We start from the raw sequence: 22,551 nt of genomic DNA on the forward strand, positions 1-22,551 counted from the left end.
AAGTATCCCTGTAACTAAAAGTAATCAGTGTGGAATGATTTTGATCTCTTCTACAAATTGGCATCTTCTTCTGTGACTCTTAGGAGAATTTATGTGTAAAAGAGCTCCATCTGCTGGACAAACGGGGCACGAACGCACTTTAAATAATAGTATGCACAAAAACACCAGGTTATTCCAGGAGGCTTGTTGCCTGAGGAGAACATATATTGAACACAACACCATGACAGTATGTTTCAAGACAACCTGTGTCATCAAACATCCCGAAAACATCTTACTTTTTGTGACCCAGTCGTGCACAGAATCTTATTTTAATCAGAATCTGAGAATGTGTGGGGTTAGAAAGAAGACAGAGACGAGTCAACACTGCCACTTGGTTTCAGGTTCATCTGTATTGATGATTTATAATGAAACAAACTACCACTTGTGATTTAAGGTTCAACCCAACGACGTGTCTTCAACACAAGAAGTAAATCAATGAGCTGCAGAAGTGTTAAATAAATTACAATCCCGTCACGATACAATCCTCGAAAGCAGCAATGGCTGTCTACAATGACTCGGTGTGTTCACCAGTACAAATAAATAAAGAGAACAGTTGTCAGATTGAGGTTGTAAAAGAACCCTGCCTGGATGCCGGTCAGGCTACGTTAACAGCGGTGGTGTTCACTGAGAGTTTGTGTGTGTGTTTTTATGCATATTTGTTGTTAACTGCACTTTGTAGATTCAGGTTTAGCAGGGTCTCAGCGCCAGAGGTTCAACCTCCCAGTGTCCTCAATGAAAACGTCACAAATCCACACACGCACACGGTAAGCCACTGTCATCAAAACTGTACATTCAATAAATTAACAATGCATTGTCTTCGTTCAGCAGTGACATGGCCCTAGATTACATAATTACAAGAGATTACAGGAAGAATGAACCATTCACAAGACGAAATCCTGGGGAGGGGAAATTGCTGCAGAGGGAGGGTCCGCATGGTTAAGGAAAGGAGGAGTGTATCGGATGATAATGTACAGCATGAGGTTGGTAGGCGCACTAGTGATGACATCATCTACCCCTTCAGCCTCGGCTCGTCCCACACGGGGCTTCAAATCCCATTAGAGTTTTAGGTTTTCTACACATAGTTAGACTGGAGTCCCTCTGTTATTATCTTTTCTTCATCATATATATTTTTTTTCTATCTCAGCCCATCCACAAACCCCCCTCATGACCCTCCCCCTACCTACATCCATGCCACCACCTCCCTCCACAGTCTCCCTCTACATCTGAACGAGACTGGGCCGGTCCACTTCGGTTTTGGCTTCCCGCGGCTTCAAGGCTTGTGTTTGAAATGGGCCTCCACTGCAGAGACAAACACACACAAGGGGGCAGGGTGAAGTGAAATGTGGTTTCCATCTTTGCACAGATTCTAATTCTTTTGTATTGAAGACGCTGGGAGCCAGGATGTGTTTGACTTAAATATTCAAGGTCTTTTTTTCTTTTCTTTCCTTTTTTTAATTCAACACATATTTGCCTTTTCCCAATGGGTCCCCAGGGTGCTCTGTGGTTTTATATCGGAACCAGCCTTTTTCCAGAGGCTTCCTTTCAGTGTGTTAGCAGCAGAAAAAATCAGTCTCTGTAGACAAATTGTATTTGTCTGATTGTGTTTGGTTGGCTTGGGTTTACTCAACAGGACTAGACTGACTTTGTAGTAATTTACCTAAAAGGTGAAGCCCTTAATGGATTTTCTACTCATAAATGGTTTTTAATTGCATATTTGTTAACAACATTGCTTATATATTTACATATTCTGTATATGTTTGAAATTGAAAATTATTTTTGAGGTTTCAAAAGAAAATAATGCCACTAAAAAAGGGAAATTTACATTTAGAACATACTTACACATACTCAGAAAATGATTATGTAAAAATGATCATGTATTTTTCAGTTATTAATCTGTTGATTGTTTTTTCAATTAACTCATCCTTTCATTGTCTTATCTCTAAAATAATAATCATAACATACATAAAGTAATATATAATAAATTCACATTAATATTTAGACTTTTAAGTATGCTTTAAGAGATACTGCAGAAGAAAAAGAGAAAATTTGGAAAGCTTTTTTGTTTTTTTCTGAATAAAACAATAAACAGACGTCCCAGACGTTCTGATTCATCACCTGCGTACTCCTGAGGCCTCATCGGTCGATTGATGACCCTCTGGAAAGCAGCTATCCAGTCCCGCTGTTCGGCCTCGGTCTCGCAGGCGAAGAGGAACTTCCTGTCGGGCGTGACGATGGTGATGCCGTGGTTCCAGTGGTAGCCCTGCGTGGACGGGGGCAGGCCGGCCAGGACCGTGTAGCTGTTCTCCTTGCTGCCGATGAACACCTCCCCTCGGGCGTAAGCGTCCTGGGAGACGGAGAGACGCGCATAAGTCAACGTGAGGGAACAAAGTGAGAGGCTGAGGAACCAGCCGCAACAAAAGTTCTTCTTACCAGAGGGTCTTTGAAATACATGAGTCGCCTGTCGTCCATAGTAAACCACCTCTTCTTGAAGCCCTCTGTGTGCTGCGGCAAAGCAAGACAGACAGTGGAATTACAAAACATACGGCGACACATGATCTACAGTAACACCTGTAGCCAGGGACAATGTCTTTACAGGAAAAGTTGGAGGTTAAGATACTACGACGTTCAAATAATTCCAAGGGACAAACGACAAAAACTTTGTTTGGCGTGAAAGAAAGGACTGGCTAACGGCAAGTGTAGCCAAGAATTCCCTTTTCTGTTTTCCGTGCCTGCTTTGAGGAGGAAATCCATCATGGACCCAACAAGAATTTGCTGATTTGAAACATTTTTCTCAGGCAAAATTAGAAAACACGCAGAAAACATACAGTGGTTAGTGACGCCACTTACAACAGGGGACATAAGCGTTCCAGTCCCGGTCAAATTGATTTGGGTCACAGCTTGTCATTAAGGGGTCATTAAAGGGTCTTGAAGGGGTCCTGAAGCCAGACCATTTGAGAACCACTGAGGTAGAGCACTAAAAAACTATAGTATACCTGTAATTGGTGTAACTTTATGTGTTGTAGGTGATGCTGTGTTAACTATTTAATCAGTGTTATGAATTTGTTATGCCACCCACCAAATTTCACCACCAGCCGACACTGACTGCAGCTTTATTTCAGTTGCACATATGGATGAATGGCTTGTTGCCCATGTTTCCTAAACTACCAAGAGGTCGTGGTTGGCCCTCAGGCTAGACTGACTAGGTAAACGTAGCCAGTTGTCAGAGCACAGTGCTACTGCTATGCTAGCGGACACACCAGCTGTGGAGCAGGACTGGAATGTAAAATATGTCTGGTAATTTGCATATATAGAGATTCATTAGGGTAAATATAGATTATTAATTAGACTCTGAGCAGTGCATCATGGGAGGCCGAAGGGACGCGGCTGAAGAAGCACCAAGTTAATTTGAATCCTGTACGTTCTGTGGCTGGCAGGATATACATTTACTTGATACAGTGAGGTCTTCGGGATTTTGGAGCTAAAATGTAGCATGTTTTTTGTTTTTCTGTTTTTCGTTTTTTTCCTAAACAAGCATTGAAAATTAAATGAACACTTGAAATGCTCACATCTGTGCATAGTTTACAATGTGTTGCCAACGGACGATGCATCGTGCAGGTCTGTAAAGGCTGATTGACACTATTGATTTTAATTTTGTCCCTACAGCACAAACCTTTGGACCTGTTTTCTCCATGAATCCTTCCTTCATAAAGTTTCGGGTCAGCTTTGGTACCAGCTGGAGCCAGAAAAAAGAAAAAACGAGAGAGAGAGTGAGAGAGCACCATGTCAAAATGAAAGCGTGCATAAAATATTTAACATCACACTTGTTGTTAGGATTATAAAACAGTTGCTGGCCTCCAAATGGCCTTAAAGCACTACAGACAGACACTCGGAGCAGAATAACAGACATATATGCAAATAATTAACCCTGTCCTCACCTCGTCGTCGCTCGCTCCGGGGAAGGCCACCTGCAGGTAGTGGAACCTGGCCGCCCTGATAGCATTGAACCAGTCGACCATCTCCTGTGGAAAACAAATGCTGTCAGTGACAGCGACATGTCCTCCGAGACATATTTTGAATTGTGAATAAATACAGTTTATGGTTTTCTTTTGTCCGGATCCTAGCGAAGGTATCTTTCAAACACAGACCTGTCAATAACTCCGCCACAGAAAGAGAGAGAAAGCTGCACAGAGTGAACCCCTTCCTGTCCCAGCCTTCAAGTGACACTACTCAACCAGCAGAGGGGGCAGTGCTCCCTCTAACTCAGTCTCTGGCTCCCTTTCCTTTCAGTCCACTGAACGGCTATTAATATCTGTGGCTTTCTTCTCTTTAATCTTCTCATTTTTGATTAAGTCTCTCGCTGATTCTATTTTAGACATAAATCCCAGGGATGAGGCGGCATCATGGGCTCGGCAGTAAAAAAAAAAAAAGAAAAGAAAAAGAAAATCAATTTAAACTCAGAATGAAGAAGGTTCAAATGGTGAATGAGTGCTTGCTTTTAGTTTTTAAGCATCCTTAATTCTCCTTTAAGTGCAGCAAGATCTTTTAATTCAGTTGTGTGTGGATTTTTCAAATGTTTCTAAACTAGCTGCTAGTGGCTGCTGGTGTACCATTGATTGTCTATTTGCTGCAGCAATTCAACTCACCATGCGAAATCATTATTAGCCAAGCCCAAAACTCAATAAATACTCATAAAAGACAATTCAACAGGAACGAAGGATGGCTTTTCCAATCCTCAGATGGCTCTTAATTTTCATTCGGTTTCCATTCAGAGACATTTAAGGACTTATTCTGAGGAAATTCTTTGGAAATTGTGCAAACTGTAATAAATCAGAGGAGCGCCGGCCTCAGTTTCTCACTGGCTCTATTTTCCGCGTCGTTGCTACCAAAGGACATAAAATAACATGGAAACTATGGGACCTATAAAATAAAACGTTTTACAGATAATCTCCTAAAGGCTTGCCGGAGGTTCCGCAGACGAAACACGCACACCTTCACTGCCGCTTTGTTTCAGATTCAAGGATTAAACAAAGAATAACAGACAACTGAACCTTTGTCAAGTCCTGGACGTCCTATGTTACCAAAAAAAAAAAAAAAAAAAAAAAACTCTGAAAACCTGTTGGGTAAGTCTACTTTGTGATTCTTCAGAAATGTGAGAAAAAAATGTGCGTGTACAGTGGGAAAAAAAAACCCTACAGAAAAACTGAAAACTGACAGATGTTAGCCAATATCTGCAATGTCTACCTCTAGACTCTATTAGACAATAGCATGGATTGAACTGCTAGTGGGCCGTCCACATAGCCAAAACAAGTGGATACATCTCTGAGTATTTTATTTCCAGTTCGTAGAAACAAATAAAAGTCGTGTTATGGATATCGTAACTTGCTGTTAAAGTAGACCATGCACACCTTTGAGCAATCTCTTTTCCTTAATTCTTCCTGTTCTCACTCAGTTTCACACTGGATTTGTTTGTGTAACCAGATGCATGTCAGCAGTGGTAGCCCCGCTCGAAGCCCTTTGGATGGTGAGTAATCAGGCCCATCAGAAGGGTGGTTATAAAAAAATAAAGTGTTGGTGTTTGGCAGTAACAGTAAAAGAATGTATAAGTAGAACATGTTTTCTCATGTTCAGACATTGTTCTTTGGCACACTGGCTTCGAAATTAGACTTCGTATACACTGACTTTCAGTTTTGAGGGTGTCAGAGCTGTGGCTATCACAGCTTTCAAGCAGACAGTTCTTAGAATCGAAACATAATCGAATTCGATCTAAAAGTCAGCACTTTGCCTTTACTGTCCTGGAGTCACAAAACGACTCACTGAGCTCTTTCTGCAGAAGCTCCTTAATGTATAAATGAGCTGTCCTGGAAAAATCCAATGGGTAATTAATAATGGAGTGCATTTAAGCAGAAACCATATTATACCACCAACGCTCCACTAGTGTTGAGTAATTTGCACTTTGCATTTTTTTTAAGAGCTACAAAAAGTGTGCATGTGTACAGATACTGTAAGTGTACCTTAGCATCACTGTGGTAAACGAAGATGTTCCTTGTGCTGTTGTCTTTCAGGTAGGTAATCTGCAGGCCGCAGGGGTTGCCAATCTTTGCCGGCTGGAAGGTGGCGTTGAGGGTTTCGATTTTCATTGTTGCCTTGGGATCCCTGGCCTGGAAGGAGACAGAGAAAGAAGTCGCAAAGTTCTCCCCATCCCAGGTATTTTTGGCCGTTTACTGAAGCCAAACATCGCTGCTCCTGTAAACACCCACTAAAATCGACTGCGTCATCTTGCTTACGTCTTGCTTGTTGAAGTATTTCAGCGCTCCCTCCCTCTCTGACAGGACAAACTTTCGGCTGAGGAACTGACCGTTGTCTCGTCCTCGTTTCCATAGAAACCCCTCTCGGTACCCTGGGCAGATATTAAAAAAGACAAAGCATGTGGTTGGGAGGCTGGAGGCAAGAGATGAAACAGAGGAGGCATTTACAACAGCAATAGTGAGACGATGTAACTGGATGGAGGAAGACGATACTTCAGATAAGTTGAAATCAGAGATTATTTGAAAGGAAGAAAAGGGAAACGCTGTAAGAGCGAGAAAGAAGCGAGGAAGAAGGCGCAATCAAGATGGGAGAATGTAGCAGGAAATGCAGCATGAGTCACCACACGAAAAGATCTTATTGTCCCTGTACATCGAGCATCCTTTTCCATGTTAATGACATGCTGCTCTATTTATAGCCTGTAATTTCTTCTTCGTCTTGTCTGGCCTATTTCGGTAAACTTCTCTACCCACACAGCCTCCTCCTCTGTCTTTTATCTTCTATTTCTGTCAAGCTGTGAAGTGTTTTCTGTTTAATCTGAATCTATTTCTGTGGCTTGAACGTGAGGAAGACGTCTAAGCATAACCGGGGAGCGCTCCAAACAAGTGACTCATTTATATCCCCGCCATGAGTGTTACCGGAGGTTTTATAATGAGCGCTAATTGTCAAACCAACTGCCATTCCTGCACGGAGGTAAATTTACAGTTTCATTTCACCTGAGGACGCATCTAAGCATGCAGGTAGTTGTCTTTGCTTAACATTTAATGGTGCCATTTCCACAATGTCCATTCTAATACAATGAAAGGAGACGCAAGGAAGTTTGCTCAAAGCACTAAAAGTAACATGCAATGGAGAAAATCGAATAGCTGACGGGAACATGTCCTCCTCCGCCACACTAGGTGGCGATATGCGTCTTGTCAGCGGGTTAATACCATGTTAATACGGCCCCCTTTCCGGCTGACCTGATACGTCATTCATGGAGCAGGCCGGCATTTCAAACAACAACAAGATGGATAATAGTACAACTTTTTTAATCTCATATGTAATGTGAGCGCTATTTATGGTGCAGGTAAGATGTGCGTCATGCCTCAGGTGGTTCTTCAACCGGCTCATCTTCTGAGACCGGGTTTCTAGGATGTTTTTGCTCTGGGGTCATATGCCAGCGCATCGGTTGTGGAGCATGCGCACATGCTTATCCAGTAGAACTTCGATTTCAGTCAGAGTAACGTGTTTACATGCACTTAAGTTGTCAAGTTAAAGTCGGATTAAGGCAATAACTTTTTTTGTGCATGTGAACATACTGAGTGTTTTTCCTAGAATCTCAAACAGTTCCCTGCAAGGTCACTAGTTGGTTCAGCCAGTGTGGATCACGTTTCTGTAAATTCACGTTATCATTATACGTTCATTAATTTAAGATTAAAACTGAATTACGTGTACCTGCATTATACTGAGCGGAGGTGGAAACCTGAAAGTTGGGAAATTGCATTAAATTTAGTCATTTGGAACCAACCCTTTGACTTATAGTAATATTTTTTAAGTTCACTTGATGGCAGCAAAACAAGCTGCACGTGCTCATATAGTGACGTTACGGATAAATGCTAGAGGGCAATATCTGTCTCTTCAGCAGCCAAATGCTAGACAAAAAATGCTCGTAGGCCAGCTGCTAATTTCATCTTTTTGGTGCTACACAGAGCATGGGTTCAGATCGAACTAAAACAGTAAATTCGAGGGCCACAGATAACAGAACAAGTGAGCAAATGCTAAATCACTGAGCTGTTGTGAGCATATGAAGCAGTGCAGCTTTGGTTAAGTTCTCTTAGAACTGAGGCAACAATCTCGTATCGACCGACCTGCTGAACAGTCTGTGGTGTCGATGACTGTGGTTACAAAACAAGTAAGTCAAGAAACTTCCCGGCATCATGAATTTAAACCTTCCCATTTTCATGTTCGCACACACTCTTTCTGCTCGACTGCTCTCTTTGCCATCCTCTTCATTCGCATCGATCCCCTCTCTTCAATCTTTTCATTCTCTGAACTCATTCGACTCCATCCCTATGCGTCTCTCTCTCTCTCTCTTTGTGTCCGTGACTCTCTGACATCAAACATTCACCTACACAGGCATTACCTCATCGATCAATAGCCCTCCTTGTCCCCACCCTTGTATCCTTCCTTGACACTCTTCTTCTTCCTCCTCCTATCTTTTGCGTATCGGATCAATGTTTGCTGCCGTGGAGGCAGGGTTACACACACACACACACACACACACACACACACACACACACACACACACACACACACACACACACACACAAATACAAAGAGATGGCCATATGCACGCCATGCACCTAACAAGCAGCGATGAAGAGTGGATGGATGCACAATTAGAGACGACAGAATGACTCATGTTACTACGCTCATTTTTGTGTGCTCTTGCACAGCTGTCTTACTGGGGACCACTTTCAGTTTTACACCAATCGGAGTGAGGACATTTTGCAAAGTGAGGACAATTTGGCCGGCCCTCACTTCTTTACAAGGCTGTGTGAGGGTTATGACTAGGTTTTAGAGTAAAGGATACAATATGGTTAGGGTTGGGGTTAGGCACTTAGTTGGGATAGTTAGGATAAGGGGCTAGGGAATGGATTATTTCAATGACTCTGTCCTCACAAAGATAGCCATACAAACTTGTGTGTGTGCATGTGTGCGTGAGTGTGTGTGACTGTGTGTGTGTGTGTAACAATAAACGGATGAGATCACTGCAAGCCTATCAGAGAGCACCATATTCAACCAGATGTGAAATGTATACTAGTACACACATTCGTGCGTGAGCCCAACACACACACACGCATAGAAATTACTCTCTACTACACACACACAAATACACACTCAAAACAAAGTCACTGTTTTAATGGCACTGGCAGCTACACTGTTACAGCCTGAGTGTGCATTCTGTAAACAAACCAAGCACTTCCAAGAAGAATGGTATAAGTGAGCGCTTGATAGTCGTCAATAGATGTTTCCCGGTAATTGAATTCGTGCTACTTGCATCTCCTGGGGAATGATCATCCAAGGAGTTCTCAAGGTTCTGCTTAGCGAAGGGTAAACGACGTGAGCGTGGCGTGAAGACAGGCCGGCTATTTCTTTTTTTTTTCATGCCAAAACGAGTGCGTTTGCGATGAATGGATCTGTGGAGGTGTCTGTATTTATACTTCTACAATGGGTAACTCATCCACTGTTACAAAACTGTGTACATGACAGGAAGGAAGTCAGACAATTTATAACTGAACATCGTGGCAACAGTTGCTGTAGATTTATGCTTGGTATCAGAGTTGAGTCAGAATGACTCCAGATTAGGTCAAACAGAGTTAAAGCAGTAACTGTACATTTTATTGCAGAGTTGGGTGAGAAGATTGACACCAATCACACTGTATTTGTCTGCTGAATAGGAATCCACCACTTTAAACTATGACTTAGCTTAAAAACAGGAAGCAGGAGAAGCAGCTGGGATATTCTCATCATCACAGGGTTTCCAGGAAGCCTTTAAGAGGCGTTGTTGGGTGAACTTTGTTATATTTGCTGGCTGCCTCCCTATTTCCAGCTTTTATGCTAAGCTAACTGTCTCTTAGCAGTACCTCAATGTACTGTACATGTATTAGTGCAGCTTAAAAATGTATTAGCATGTGTGTTGGTGTCATTTGGAATGGGGCAATTGAGGTCGCTGCTTTTTATTATTCAAATTTGACATGTAATTAGTACGACTTAGGTGCCTGGCAATGCTGGCGCCACACTTGACATTGCTTTGGAGCTCCAGAATCAAAGCAAAAACAACAGTAGCTGGACTTGTTGGATTTTCTTGAAGTTGTTTCACAAGTGCCAGTAGTAAATGACTAGTGGGTAGCTTGGGTGGCCATTAAGAACATTCGTCTGAGGTTCCCACCAGAAACTCTCGTGACTAGGGTCTGTTAATGACCAGATACTCACCTGTAGTGGAAGAAGAGGAAGGATTAGAGTGTCCCACAAGTGTAGTGCCTTTGTTTTAGTTTTGTTTTTTGGATATACCATGACCTGGATGACTAAGAACCATGACAGATTTATTGCTTTGGGGTCCCAATGACCTTAGGAACGATGCACTTTTGTTACCTAGCTATCCTGTTTACCCGGTGTGACGGCTGGGGAAGAGTAACAGAAAACAACTTTCAGCCAAAATATGACAACTGTTCATCCGCACAACCTCACCAAGTGTGAAGTAAATCAGATGAGAGGTTGTCAAAAAACTGAACAGTAGCCACGCAGAAATGCTGTACCGTGCAGGTGGACAGTTTCTTTGCTCATAAAGGGCGATAAACATGAGTGGTATCAATTTTCTCATCTAACTCTCAGGAAAGTATGCAATTTCTTTAAATGTCACAATGTGATGGGAAAGCGGAAAGCCTTTCAGTGCACAAGCTATTATTAAATATTCATGAAAGGCCTGGCTGGATGCTGTCAGATTTCGTTTTTGGATGTTATCCCGTAAAAAGACTTGAGGCTTGAATCGTTTTGCTTTCAAGTATCACGTCTCAGGCAGCCATCTTGCTTGAGTGCGAAGTTTGTTCAAGTGTATAGATATATTATATTGAGACAGCATTAAGAGATATCACAAGACTGTAGAGAGGGACAAATTCAAACAGATCATCTCAGGCGGTGTTCGCCCAATGAGGAACGTATAAACCGATGAGGGTTTTCCTTCAAACTCAAACATGTCCTGATCAGTGTGAACATACCTGCAGAGTAAGGCTCCTGCTTCTCGATAAACTCAAACTCGTTCCTTTCGTACTTGGCTCTGATCCACTGCTCTCTCAGTAGCCTGAAAAACATGAGGAAAGTAAGCAAAGTACACATCAGTTGTTACGTGAAGTGCACAATTATCAACTGCCCCAACCTACACACGCATAGAACCTTTTTTTTTTTCTTTGGTCAGTGAGACTAGTACCTTTTGCTTTACAGATGTACAGTAATAGTCTAGTTTCGCATCTATAAAAGAAGATCTGTAAATGAACAGGAAGTGCTTGAGAACAATGAGTGATATTCTTATCTCTCATAATGCTGACATTGCTCTAACATGATGATATGCCGTGCAAACTTGAAACACTGCATGATTTAAACTTGTAAATCATTATATGACAACAAAAAAAAAAGGAACAAAATTGTATTTAAAGTTATGAGAGTTCCATCTGTATAGGCAAGGGAACCAAATCTGTCCACTCAAAAAATAGAAATAATAATAATTATAATAATAATAATGTGTCAATATGATGACACAATGAAGAAGACGGCCATCACTTGACTGTTTTGGTATATTAGATATTTGTGTTAACTTTGTGTCATAATTAGCACATGATGTCTTGAATTGTATGGAAAAAATTATACCTTGTTTGGTCACAACCACATGACCAAACTGTATATTACAGAGATATCACACTCAAGATAATAGAATAACAACTCCAAAACATGAAAGTACTGGTTCCGGCCTCTGAAATGAGAATGCGTCTTCATTTATTCTGCTTTATATAAAAGTATGAAGTGAATACGTTTGTAATGTTAGTTGGACATATGGATGTCTGATAAACCAACCAACCAAGCCAATGTCTGAATGGGTCCCCTGGACATGTTTTACTATTTTCTAAAAAATTAATAAACTCATGATTGATTGTTCATAAAAAAACATAAATATAAATGATTGATAATGACAACAACAGTTTGTTGCAGGCTGAGAAAAATCTATGAAATCACCCCCAAATATGGTTACATCTTAGAAAGTAGGATTATTTATCCCAACAAAATATATCATCATCACAAAAGCTAAATATATATATACAATCACCTCTGAAGCTAAATATTATATATATATATATATATATATATATATATATTATATAATACATACACACACACACACACACACACACACATACACATAAATATCATCATCTCTAAAGCTAAATATATATACAATCACCTCCAAAGATAAATATACACTACCGGTCAAAAGTTTTAGAACACCACACTTTTTCCATTTATTTTATTTTTACTGAAAATTATTCAGTTTATTGTGTCACTGCACTCTGAAATGAAAGCATAGAACAAATAAGCAATTTGAGTTGAAAAAGAAATCATGGAATCAATTTATAGACCAAAATGAATTCTAAACTTTTGAATCATCAAAGTAGCCACCTTTGGCAGATATAACAGCTGAACACACTCGTGGCATTCTTTCTACAATAGAAATCAAATATTCTTCTGAAAGTTCTTCCCAAGTCTGTTGCAGAAGTTCCCATAAATGTGTGGCACTTGTAGGTTGCTTGGCTTTCACTCTTCTGTCCAGTTCATCGCCAACCAGGCGCATACCAGAGGGTATTGCTTGGCGCTGCGGGATGCGGCAGTTGTAGCCGTTGTGGTTCAGGGTGCCGCTCACTCTGTACAAGCCACCGACCCTGGATCCAGCAAAACAGCCCCAGACCATCACACTTCCTTCTCCATGTTTGACAGTTGATGTCACACACTGTGGAACCATCCTCTTGCCTACTCGACGGCGTACAAAGGTCCAGCGTGATGAACCGAACATTTGAAATTTTGATTCATCAGTCCATAATACCGTCTTCCAGTCTTCAGTTGTCTAATGGCGGTGTTTCGTGGCCCAGGAGAGCCTCTTCGTCTTATTCTGACAACTTAGCAATGGCTTTCTTGCTGCAACTTGTCCTGTCAAACCTGCAGCTTGAAGTCTTCTCTTCACGGTTGAAACTGAGACTTGCTTACTACGACTACTATTACTACTACTACTACAACTACTACCACTACTATTAAGCTGTGCTTGAAGCTGTTGTCCTGTGAGCTGCCGATCACGCAAGCTGTTAACTCTCAGAAACTCTGATTCAGTTGTGGCTTTGTGCCAGATCGCTTGCCATCAGAGTTTCCCCCAGTTTCTGAGAGCCTTTTGATGGTGAAGAAACCTGTACTCACTGACACCTTGACTTTCTTTGCAATTTCCTTGTAGGAAAGACCTACATTTAAGTGTTATGATGGTCTGTCTCTCTTCCATTGTTAATTGCCTTTTTCTCGCCATTTTTGTAGCAACACACTACTTTCTGCAGTACAATACTGTTCACCTGATGCTCATGAAGGTCTGGTACCACAGTGTGTTCCAACACTGCTTTTATGCAGACAGAGGGGGTTGTAAGTAATCATGAAAAGTTGGAACACCTGTGGAAATTAGTAGCACCAGCTTTCAAGGCTGATTCAACCTTCATTGCTGCAGAACAGCTTTAAATTGTTAACCCACTTCATGTTCCCTGAAAAAGGCCTTTTTGTATAATTCTGAAATGTACATTATTTTTTAGTTTTGGGTAACCAAACCTTTTTTCTTTTTGTTTTTTTTTATTTTTTATTTTTTTTACTTCTGGCTGTTCTGTACTTACCTTTGTACCATTTCAAGCTATTCATTGGGTTTGCATGACTTGAATTGCCACAAATAACTGGGAAAATTAGGGTGTTCTAAAACCTTTGACCAGTAGTGTATATGTATCATCATCTCTAAAGCTAAATATACATACAATCACAAAAAATGTATTGCCCTTCTTAATATACAGTTAGTTATTCAAGGGACTAATTCTTGCTGGTAACCTTATTGGGACGATATAATTTCAGGTCTGTGTCTAGTCTTTGTTATTCTGGGTAAAGCATTATTTGAATTTTATAAGGGATGAGTTTCAACTGCTTAAAAAAAAAATTAAAAATGAATAATCCAATTATGACCATTTGGTCGCAAACAAATTCAACTCAGATGGCTATCACCGCATGCAGGGCCCACCAAACAATCTGCATTTCATAATCAGTTCCCAACTGAGTGACCCCAGACCAATTTTCCTTTACAAATATGTTGTGGTTGGGGGAAGTCGAGCTGGCTAGGTGTTTGTGCCTCTGCTGCAATTCAGTGATATTTCACTTTTTTTTCCTACAATTTGTTCAGACATGATTGAAGGAATGACCCTTTGTCAAAGGGCTGTGAGCACTATGAGAATGCAGAATGCGGCTTAACCTTTACGCTATCTGTAAAATACTTTATCATCACTATTATCAGTCCAACGATGAATGAGCAGTACAGTTGAAATTTCATCTCCGAGGCTCTTTTAGGGTTGTTACTCAACCCTTATTAAATAATGGAATATTGAGTTTATGCTCTACAACACACACAGATGTGTATTGGACTGAAACGTGATCACAGCCTTCCGCCACGCAAGGAGGAAATCTCAATTTTAGACCATCTTTTTCCTACAGTGCGAGAAGACACAAGTGAAAACAGTCAGCTCATCACCATGCCAACTATCTCTCTCATCCTGTTTCCCTCTCAACGTTTCAGTCTCCCCTTCAGGCTCCAGACAGCTTCCATCCTCTCTTTTTCCTACACGATCCTCCCCCCGTGTTGAGCAGAAATAAATCAGCCCTTCTATCTGCAACAAGAGGCATAAATGTCTTAGCAGAAAATGTCTTTGAGTGACACCCTCTAGTGACACTGGACCACTGAATCCCGAGGTTCTCCGGGGAGCAGAGTGTGTGCAAACACAACCGTACACCGTGGCACAGGCACAGAGGAAGACAGCTCTCTTTCATCTGAGCTTCGCTGGCCTTTTCTCACTTCTGTTTCCGTCTATTTTCATCGTTCTACGGTTGGCAGGCACAGATACAGATAGGGCGACAAACCCAAAATGACGAAGGAAATTTAAAGTGTTTTTTGAGGGCAGATCCAAAGGCTTGTGTGGGCACGGTTTGAAAAATAAAAAGTGTGTTCACAGAAAAATCGGCGGTGTCAAAAAAAACAAAAAAAAATAAAAAAAACACAAAAACTCTTATGGATTTAATGGATTTAAAGCAGTTTAACTTTTAATAGTGGATGAACACTATTTATAGGCTTTTATAAACACAAAGAGGAAGTGGAAGTGATGCGCACAGTCAGGGGTGTGAAACAGTTTGTTTCAGTTCACAGTGCGATCGTCCATTACTTTGCATTAGTTTAGCAGTTCTGAGCATGTAGCTTGACTTGTCACCCAAATAAGACTTGAAGTCTTATTTGGGTGACAAGTCAGCACTGTTTTCTAATATATACATTAGTTCTTTGAGAACAGCTTAAAAATAGCTTTTGTTTACTCTCACTGGTTGTAAACCTGGCGCCCACTTCCTGTCCAGCATCAAAAGGTAGGTCAACCACAGACAACAGAGTTTTGCATCACAACTTCACAGACCATCTTCTATCTGATTTAAAACATACACGCACTACAAGATTGGAAAAGTAACGGTGCATCGCGTAGTACAGGATGGTATTAAGGTTACTGCACCAGGGGGGGCAATCAGAGAGTCGTGCACCATCTCACGTGATCTCACGGGAAAGCAGATGCAAACAAAAGAGATGCGGCGGTGCATTAACCTGGAGTAAAGTCAGTCATTGAGACAAAGTGATTACTGGCTTTTGAAATGCTTTGTAAAGTTGCCTCTCTTTCTCCAGAGAGATATTCATAATTATATTCATGCAAATTATTGGGAGGGCCCTGATGAGTCTATTGACATATGTTATTTGATAGCTATTGTGAAAATCTGTCTCCTTCTTGAGAATCCATCTCAGTTAGTAAAGCAAAATTCAAAGCATATAGAGAAAGGAGCTTACACTTGGAGTTGGGGCGTATTATGCTGTTGTTCTAGCTGGAGTGATGTATGTCTTTTATAACACAGAATGGGGACTAAAGGACAGACAGTCTCCTTAATTTTGATGCCTGATCGATTGATACTGAAAAAACATGCAACATGTCACAATAACTCTTCAATGCCGAAGGTTGGCGTTATGAAGCGGCAACATGACGCTCAACTCGTGATCGATTTGTAGCTTTTGTCAATCAGAATCAGAATTACTTTATTTATCCCAAGGGGAAATTACTTTTCATTACAGCAGCTCTTACACAAAGTGCACCAGTGTTCAGAACAAAGATGTAAGAAGAAGTAGGCAATTATAATATATATATGTGTGTGTGTGTGTATAAATATACATGAACATGTGTTCTAAGTTGTTGTTCTATAATATCATTGAATATGGGGTATTGCACAGTGGGACATTATTGCACATGGCGAGTCCACGAGTCCAATAAATATATAATATATCGTACTGTGAACGTGTCATTAGTTGTACAGTTAAGCAACTGTTGTGTTAAACATTAACAAAAGTTTATGATATAAATCATCAAGTAAATAAATGCAATAATGAAGGATCAATAAACTGTGAAGTAATTAAACAAGCTACACACATAAAAAAAAGTGAAGTTACTGGATGTGGGTGTGTGCAGCGTTTTATGTAAACAATGACAATAGAGATTCTATTCTTCTCCTTCTATTCAGATTCTGTTCTTATTAGAAAATTTGGTCTTACCTTCTTCATGGCGGACATTTTGAATAGTTGTAGTATGGAAAACACGGGTGTTACCAACAACAATTTAGCCGCATAGTTTCATAAAATGCATGAGTAAATTACAGCTGGTCTTTTTCTTATACTTCAGCATTTCCCCAGACAGTTACCCAGTCGTTAGCTTACTAGCTGTTGCTAGCCTCTGTGTTTTCTAGCTGCTAGCAGTTTTTAAGCAGCTGTCTCCCCACCGTGTTCCCACTCGAACACCAAACATTTCGTATACTCAACTTGCCGCACTGTACACACATGCTCACGAGTTCTGTTTGAAGTACCTCAAAACCGTCATGAAAAAAAAAAAAAAATGGTATTCCTGAATGGACTGAGCAACCAGCTAGCCCCCCATAGCTAGAGCAACCACCAAAAATGACACAACCCTCCTTAACCTCTTGTTACTTCTATAGGAGGAAATGTCAGTCAAAATATAAGTCACACTTGATATTTGGTAAAAGAAAGGTCATATTGCACTGTGACACACCCGCTGACATTTAAGCAATGTTGGTGTCATCATGGTGGGAGACACACTGGCAACATATTTGACAACCAAGCAAAAACAACACAGTAGATGTAAAGTTAACATTTTGATAATATTTATTAAACACTATTCTGTACTCTGTTAGCTTTAGCACACTGTTATCAGTTAGCTAACTAGCAAGAAAGCCAGTTCAGTGGCATAACATTTTTCTTCTTCTGACTACAAACATGAACGTTTCTACAAAAATAGTATTAGGTCTGTGTTACGTACATGACACAAGGCTGCGCCTCCAAAATGTGGGTTTTTGAAGTCAATTAAATGACTAAAAATGACAACTAAATGAGCTTACTTGCAGTCGGTGTGCGTTGGTCTGTAGTAGAAAGCAGGAACCTTCTGCTCGTATTTGGCCTTCGCTGCATTGTTTCCCATCGCAGCCATCAGCTGAAAGAAAGACATGAAACATTTAGACATTATGGATGTCTGTAGTAAATGGAAACCCGGATATAATTCATCTAATAGCATAATTAACCTAATGTAGCCTAGCATAGCCAGGCTCAGTCAGTTCCTATCAGAATATGAGCATGGTAACATGCCGTTTGGGTGTCATTAAGATAAATTAGGATCATTTTTTAATTCATGCCACAGTGGGATAAACTAATTGAAGCCACTTTGTTGTAATGTTGTAAACTAATTCAAATGTCCATCCTTATATAAAGCCTACCCAAACCATTTGACTGGTCCAGCAAATCTTTGCAGGATTTGCAGCAAGGGAGGTTGGTCTGGCTTTATTAAATAATTCAGCTGTTTTTTATTTTGAAAACCTTTCAATGAAATCAAGACTTCTCAGGGTTTGTTTTTCACTGTTTCAGGTGTAAGCATCTTCGGAGCACGACATTCTGTTCGAAAAACGGACTCAAATAATGTATCTGTTGCTACAACGCACCTTTTCAACTACCTTTGCTAGAAGTATTTGTTGAGGGTCTATGAAGTATGATAACACAGTTGAATGTTAAGCTGAAGACCGTGTTTGTTGGTACACATGGCCATGTCTGCCTCTCTAGTTCTGGTAGAAACTGAACAGCATGGCAACACTGCTTTTCAGTGCAAGATGTAAGCAGTTTGTTTGTTGATTGATCGTTTTATACCCATCAATTAATAATAATAATAATAATAATAATAATAATAATAATAATAATAAAAAGAATGGATTGACCATATATTTCATGTTGTTACATTTACCATAAGATGGCCTGGTGACCTGTTTAGACTCCAGCCACCAGTGGACCTCTACTAGATAAACAATTATAGATAACAGACAGACAACTACAATTACAGCAGCATAATAAATGCCATTTTGTAATGTATTCCTTTCCATAAACTCCCTTTTACACTGTTCTCCTTCTCATATTAGGTTACTGTTTTCATGTTTCTTCCGAGTTCCATTTGAAGGCAGAATAGAAACAGAAATGTACGCTTTAAAAAACAAGGCCTATTGTTAATAAAATCAAGTTGAGAGGTTATCTAATTCTGCCTCTTCCTGCAACTCAAGACAAGCACTCAAACGAAAATACGCAGCAGTTATGTTAGACCGACAACAGAGCAGTATTTTCAGATCTGATCAAGTTTTGAGGTAATGAGGATATCAGTCGTAAATGCAAAGACTCCCGCATCAGATATCATTGTCCAGGTGATGTCCGGGTGAGGCATTTGTGGGATTATTAATGGAATAATACGTGGAAGATCCCCAGGCAATTTAGTGGGGAATTTACAGAGTTCTCGGCCAATAAAAACAAATCCGTGTATTTATCAGGTTCGGCTGATAAAGTGAATACTCATGACGTGCCTACGAGACAAACGCGGCTGGCCTGATTGTCCCGAAACTCACGATGATCCCCGAGCCGCGGCAAATGACGCTTAACACAACCAGACACCACGAAGCCCTTCAGTCACATCCATGCATTTAATTTAAATCAGCCAACGCGTGTTTGTCGGTTGCGGACTTATCTCCAAATATTCACTGCTCCGCTCGCAAATCCCCATTACATCCCAATTATTGTCCTCCCACACCTACAACCTCCTGCTTTCTCTGTGACTCACATCTGCATCGCCTCCCTCCCCCAAGTTCCTTTTAGTCATGGCCTGGTGGCGTTTCAGCCCAGCCCGCGTTTTCCAACTTTGCGTCTCCTTGGTAGAGCCAGAAACAAAACATGCGCTCATACAGTACATCGCGCTGACCCAGCCCTGAAGGGGAAATGACTGCAGGGCGCACAACAGCTCAGCCTCTTTTAACACGCAAGGGAAAAGCGCAAACTATTACTTCACTAACGAACTTTATTGATCCGTGCGGTGAAATTTTCTCCGTGCAGCGGGAGGTCGGGGTCAGGCTGCCGATCGATGTTGCGGGGCTGATTAGAGTACAGATATGTAGGCGCACGCGCCGCGGCCAATCAAAGCATTATTAACCGATCGATGCCGGCCGCATTAGACCAGATTAACCTTTTTCGTGTAACCTTTTGTTCTGTGCTTCCTAAAAAAAAATCCATCACAGACATACAAACAGAGGGAAACGAACAGGCCTGCACCTACTGCACGTGTGGGCAAGCTGGGCTGCTATGGGTTTAGAAAATCCTTCTTTTTTTTTTTTTGTTCAGCGAGACATTTCCCCATCCTTCTTCATTTCCCGTCATCTGGTTAAGCAAATGTCCCCAGACTGGGGTGTTTCCATAGAAACAATGGCGATGCTTTAGACTCTTTAGTTACCGTGGCCTTCAAATGTAACATTTCTTGTCAGTACTGCATATATATTCAGCACACTCCCAAACCAAATAAGCCGTTCCTATGGGGTTGTCAGTACGCACACATTTACAGTTAATGTGAAGAACCGGGACAAAGAACGCTTAATTGTGCTGGGCTTCATGCCAGAACATGTAAACACAGATTCACAAAGTCTGTCGTGGTTTCTGAATATGATTTGCTCTTAGGTGGTAGTTTCCTGTTTTATTTAGTAAACCGTTGGCCCCTTATGTTTAAGGTTTTAAGGCTACGTGATGCCCTGGTGATCGTGCGATTGTTTTCAGCCGTGCCTTGTGAAGCCAACCGTCTGTTACCTGAAGTGTCATATTTACTGCACTGTTATGTTATTTAAATCCTTAAATTTCAGGCCCGCACAGCGGATGATCTTTGCTTTGTGGTACGTTTTGGACACTAATTCAAGCAGGCTGCTGTCCAGATTCTGGCGCTGCACCTGCTAGTGGAGCATCTCCCACTGTATAATATTCTCTCGCTCATATCCACAATTGTCACTATCACTATGACCCCATCCCGTCTGACGCTGTGGAGGCGTGAGCAGCGCGCTCAGCTCCGGTCTTCCATCTCTGTCTGTACATAACGCATTTTAGATACAGCATTCGGCGTAGGGGCGAGAAAAAAAAAAAAAAAACTGCGGCATGCTTAAGGTTAAAAATATGTTCTCAGATGAGGAACAATGCCCCTAATGTTGACATATCTGTTTATTACCTACCTCCACTTCGCTGGAATCCCATGTGTCCTGGACGGACTTGACCCTGCTGATGTGGGGGATGCTCCGATGAAGGAGCGAACAGGCCTGGCAAACGAACACGCCCAAGGTCAGCGACGCCCAGTCAGGCTCTGCAGGACAGACAGTGAAAGGAAAAGGAGATGGAGAAAGAAAGTGGAGAGATGGAGTGAGAAGACAGTCAGGAGGACGAAGGAGGGGAGATTTAAAAAAGAAAAAGAAAAAGAAGACTTGTTTCAAGGCAACAAAGAAGAGGAGCTCAAGATTCAGGCTATAAATACTGAAAGTGCTGATGCCAAGGCTGTTAAGGCTGTTAAGGGGTGATAGAAGCAAAGTAAATGAGGCAAATATTACAGGACTCCAGTGGACTGTGCCCCCGCCCTCCCGCTTCATAAAGAAGGAGCAGGCTGGCAAAACGTGATTTAGGCAAAATCCTATTTGGCGCACTGACAGGAAACAGACCACCTGAGATCTGATAAGAACTCGTTCGAGGTAGTTATCAGGTTAGCTCATCATACTCCTAAACACACACACACACGCAAATACATGCACATGCGAGACTTTATGGGATTCACATTTGAAGCAATGAGAAAAACTGAAAACACACACATCCTGGCGCACACACACACATACACACACTTTTCACCACTGAACTTGTCCCAGACATATAGCAACAGCCACATCAGAAAAAAACTGTCAAAAAGAGTCCGGGTTTTTTTGTTTTTTTCCACGTTTTGGCACAGCAGCAGCATCCGTGGGTGGTCAGCAAAGGTACAAGTGACTCATTGTATCGCACACAGACTCCTATCCCGTCAAATGAAACATTCGTTAGGCGGCACAGAGACGTGGTGTGCGAGAGAGACGAAGACAAAGGGAGAAGCAAAGTGTCAGAAAAAGAGAGAAACAGGGAGTCAGGTGTCCGGGTGGGTAAGAGCATATTTGAACCAAGTGCTACAGATTGGCTCAATGCTGGAATCATCATTACTGGTTACGATTTCTCCACAGAAAGTCTGGTATTTTTTATAATACATATGTATGGGAGTGTCGACTGGTCCGCCCCGTTTTTCCAGACTGAGTTCTCTGGATCGCTGACTTTGATGATCACCTCCCCCTCATGTGACACCTTCCCAGTTTCTTTGTTTTTTCGTGCTCACAACCGGTGGAAGCATTGCCAAGAAAGGCGGCACAGGCTTTCATGCTTCTGACAGGAGTAACTGCTTCTTTCACCCTTGGGTTATTGTCTCTGCTATCTGGTTTTTGACCAAATTCCTGCAACAGTAACGACATTAGGCATTAGCCAACTAAACATCCGCATTGAGATGCTAAATAAATCATAAACAACAAATGTTTTGAAACGTTTTGCTGACAAATTGTCTTTCTTCCAACTTCTGAAATGCCCGTCAGTTGTTAACACGTGTCTTCCCTTGCTACATTTATGCCACCATGTCATCGCTTCATAGTTTTCAGGAGTTTTCTGTGCTTGTTTTGGGTCTATAAAGAACGGCAAAGCATGGACTTAACCACATCTTACTGCTTTGTTTGCTAGTCCAGAATTCAGCCAAATAGGAAGAGGAAGAAAGGGTTAGTGCCTTGTATGTCTTTTGTTTTTTTTAATAAGATTTGCTTAAAGCCTACAAATGGACAGTGTTCCAGATGCGTGGGGTTTTGAGCTGCTACAGAGATTTCTTTCAGAGACAAAAGTCAGTTCCCCGAGACGTGGAA

The 22,551-nt window shown here is 41.3% G+C and overlaps 1 protein-coding gene across 1 annotated transcript in view; it reads right to left on the bottom strand.

Annotated features, from left to right (window-relative positions):
- Positions 1-370: 370 nt before the first annotated feature.
- The window catches only part of LOC125022906 (arf-GAP with dual PH domain-containing protein 1), a 32,692-nt gene continuing 10,511 nt past the window's right edge, over positions 371-22,551 (bottom strand). The window contains exons 2-11 of the mRNA XM_047609899.1: positions 20,815-20,942; positions 17,644-17,735; positions 11,103-11,185; positions 6,324-6,436; positions 6,051-6,197; positions 3,975-4,058; positions 3,710-3,772; positions 2,470-2,541; positions 2,155-2,383; positions 371-1,338 (exon numbers count right to left, since the gene is read on the bottom strand). Of these exons, the coding sequence (XP_047465855.1) occupies positions 1,310-1,338; positions 2,155-2,383; positions 2,470-2,541; positions 3,710-3,772; positions 3,975-4,058; positions 6,051-6,197; positions 6,324-6,436; positions 11,103-11,185; positions 17,644-17,735; positions 20,815-20,942 (1,040 nt within the window). The 3' untranslated portion in view covers positions 371-1,309. The remainder of the gene's footprint in view (positions 1,339-2,154; positions 2,384-2,469; positions 2,542-3,709; positions 3,773-3,974; positions 4,059-6,050; positions 6,198-6,323; positions 6,437-11,102; positions 11,186-17,643; positions 17,736-20,814; positions 20,943-22,551) is intronic.

The sequence above is a fragment of the Mugil cephalus genome, chromosome 16 (genome assembly GCF_022458985.1).
Source record: "Mugil cephalus isolate CIBA_MC_2020 chromosome 16, CIBA_Mcephalus_1.1, whole genome shotgun sequence".
NCBI classification, from domain to species: domain Eukaryota; kingdom Metazoa; phylum Chordata; class Actinopteri; order Mugiliformes; family Mugilidae; genus Mugil; species Mugil cephalus.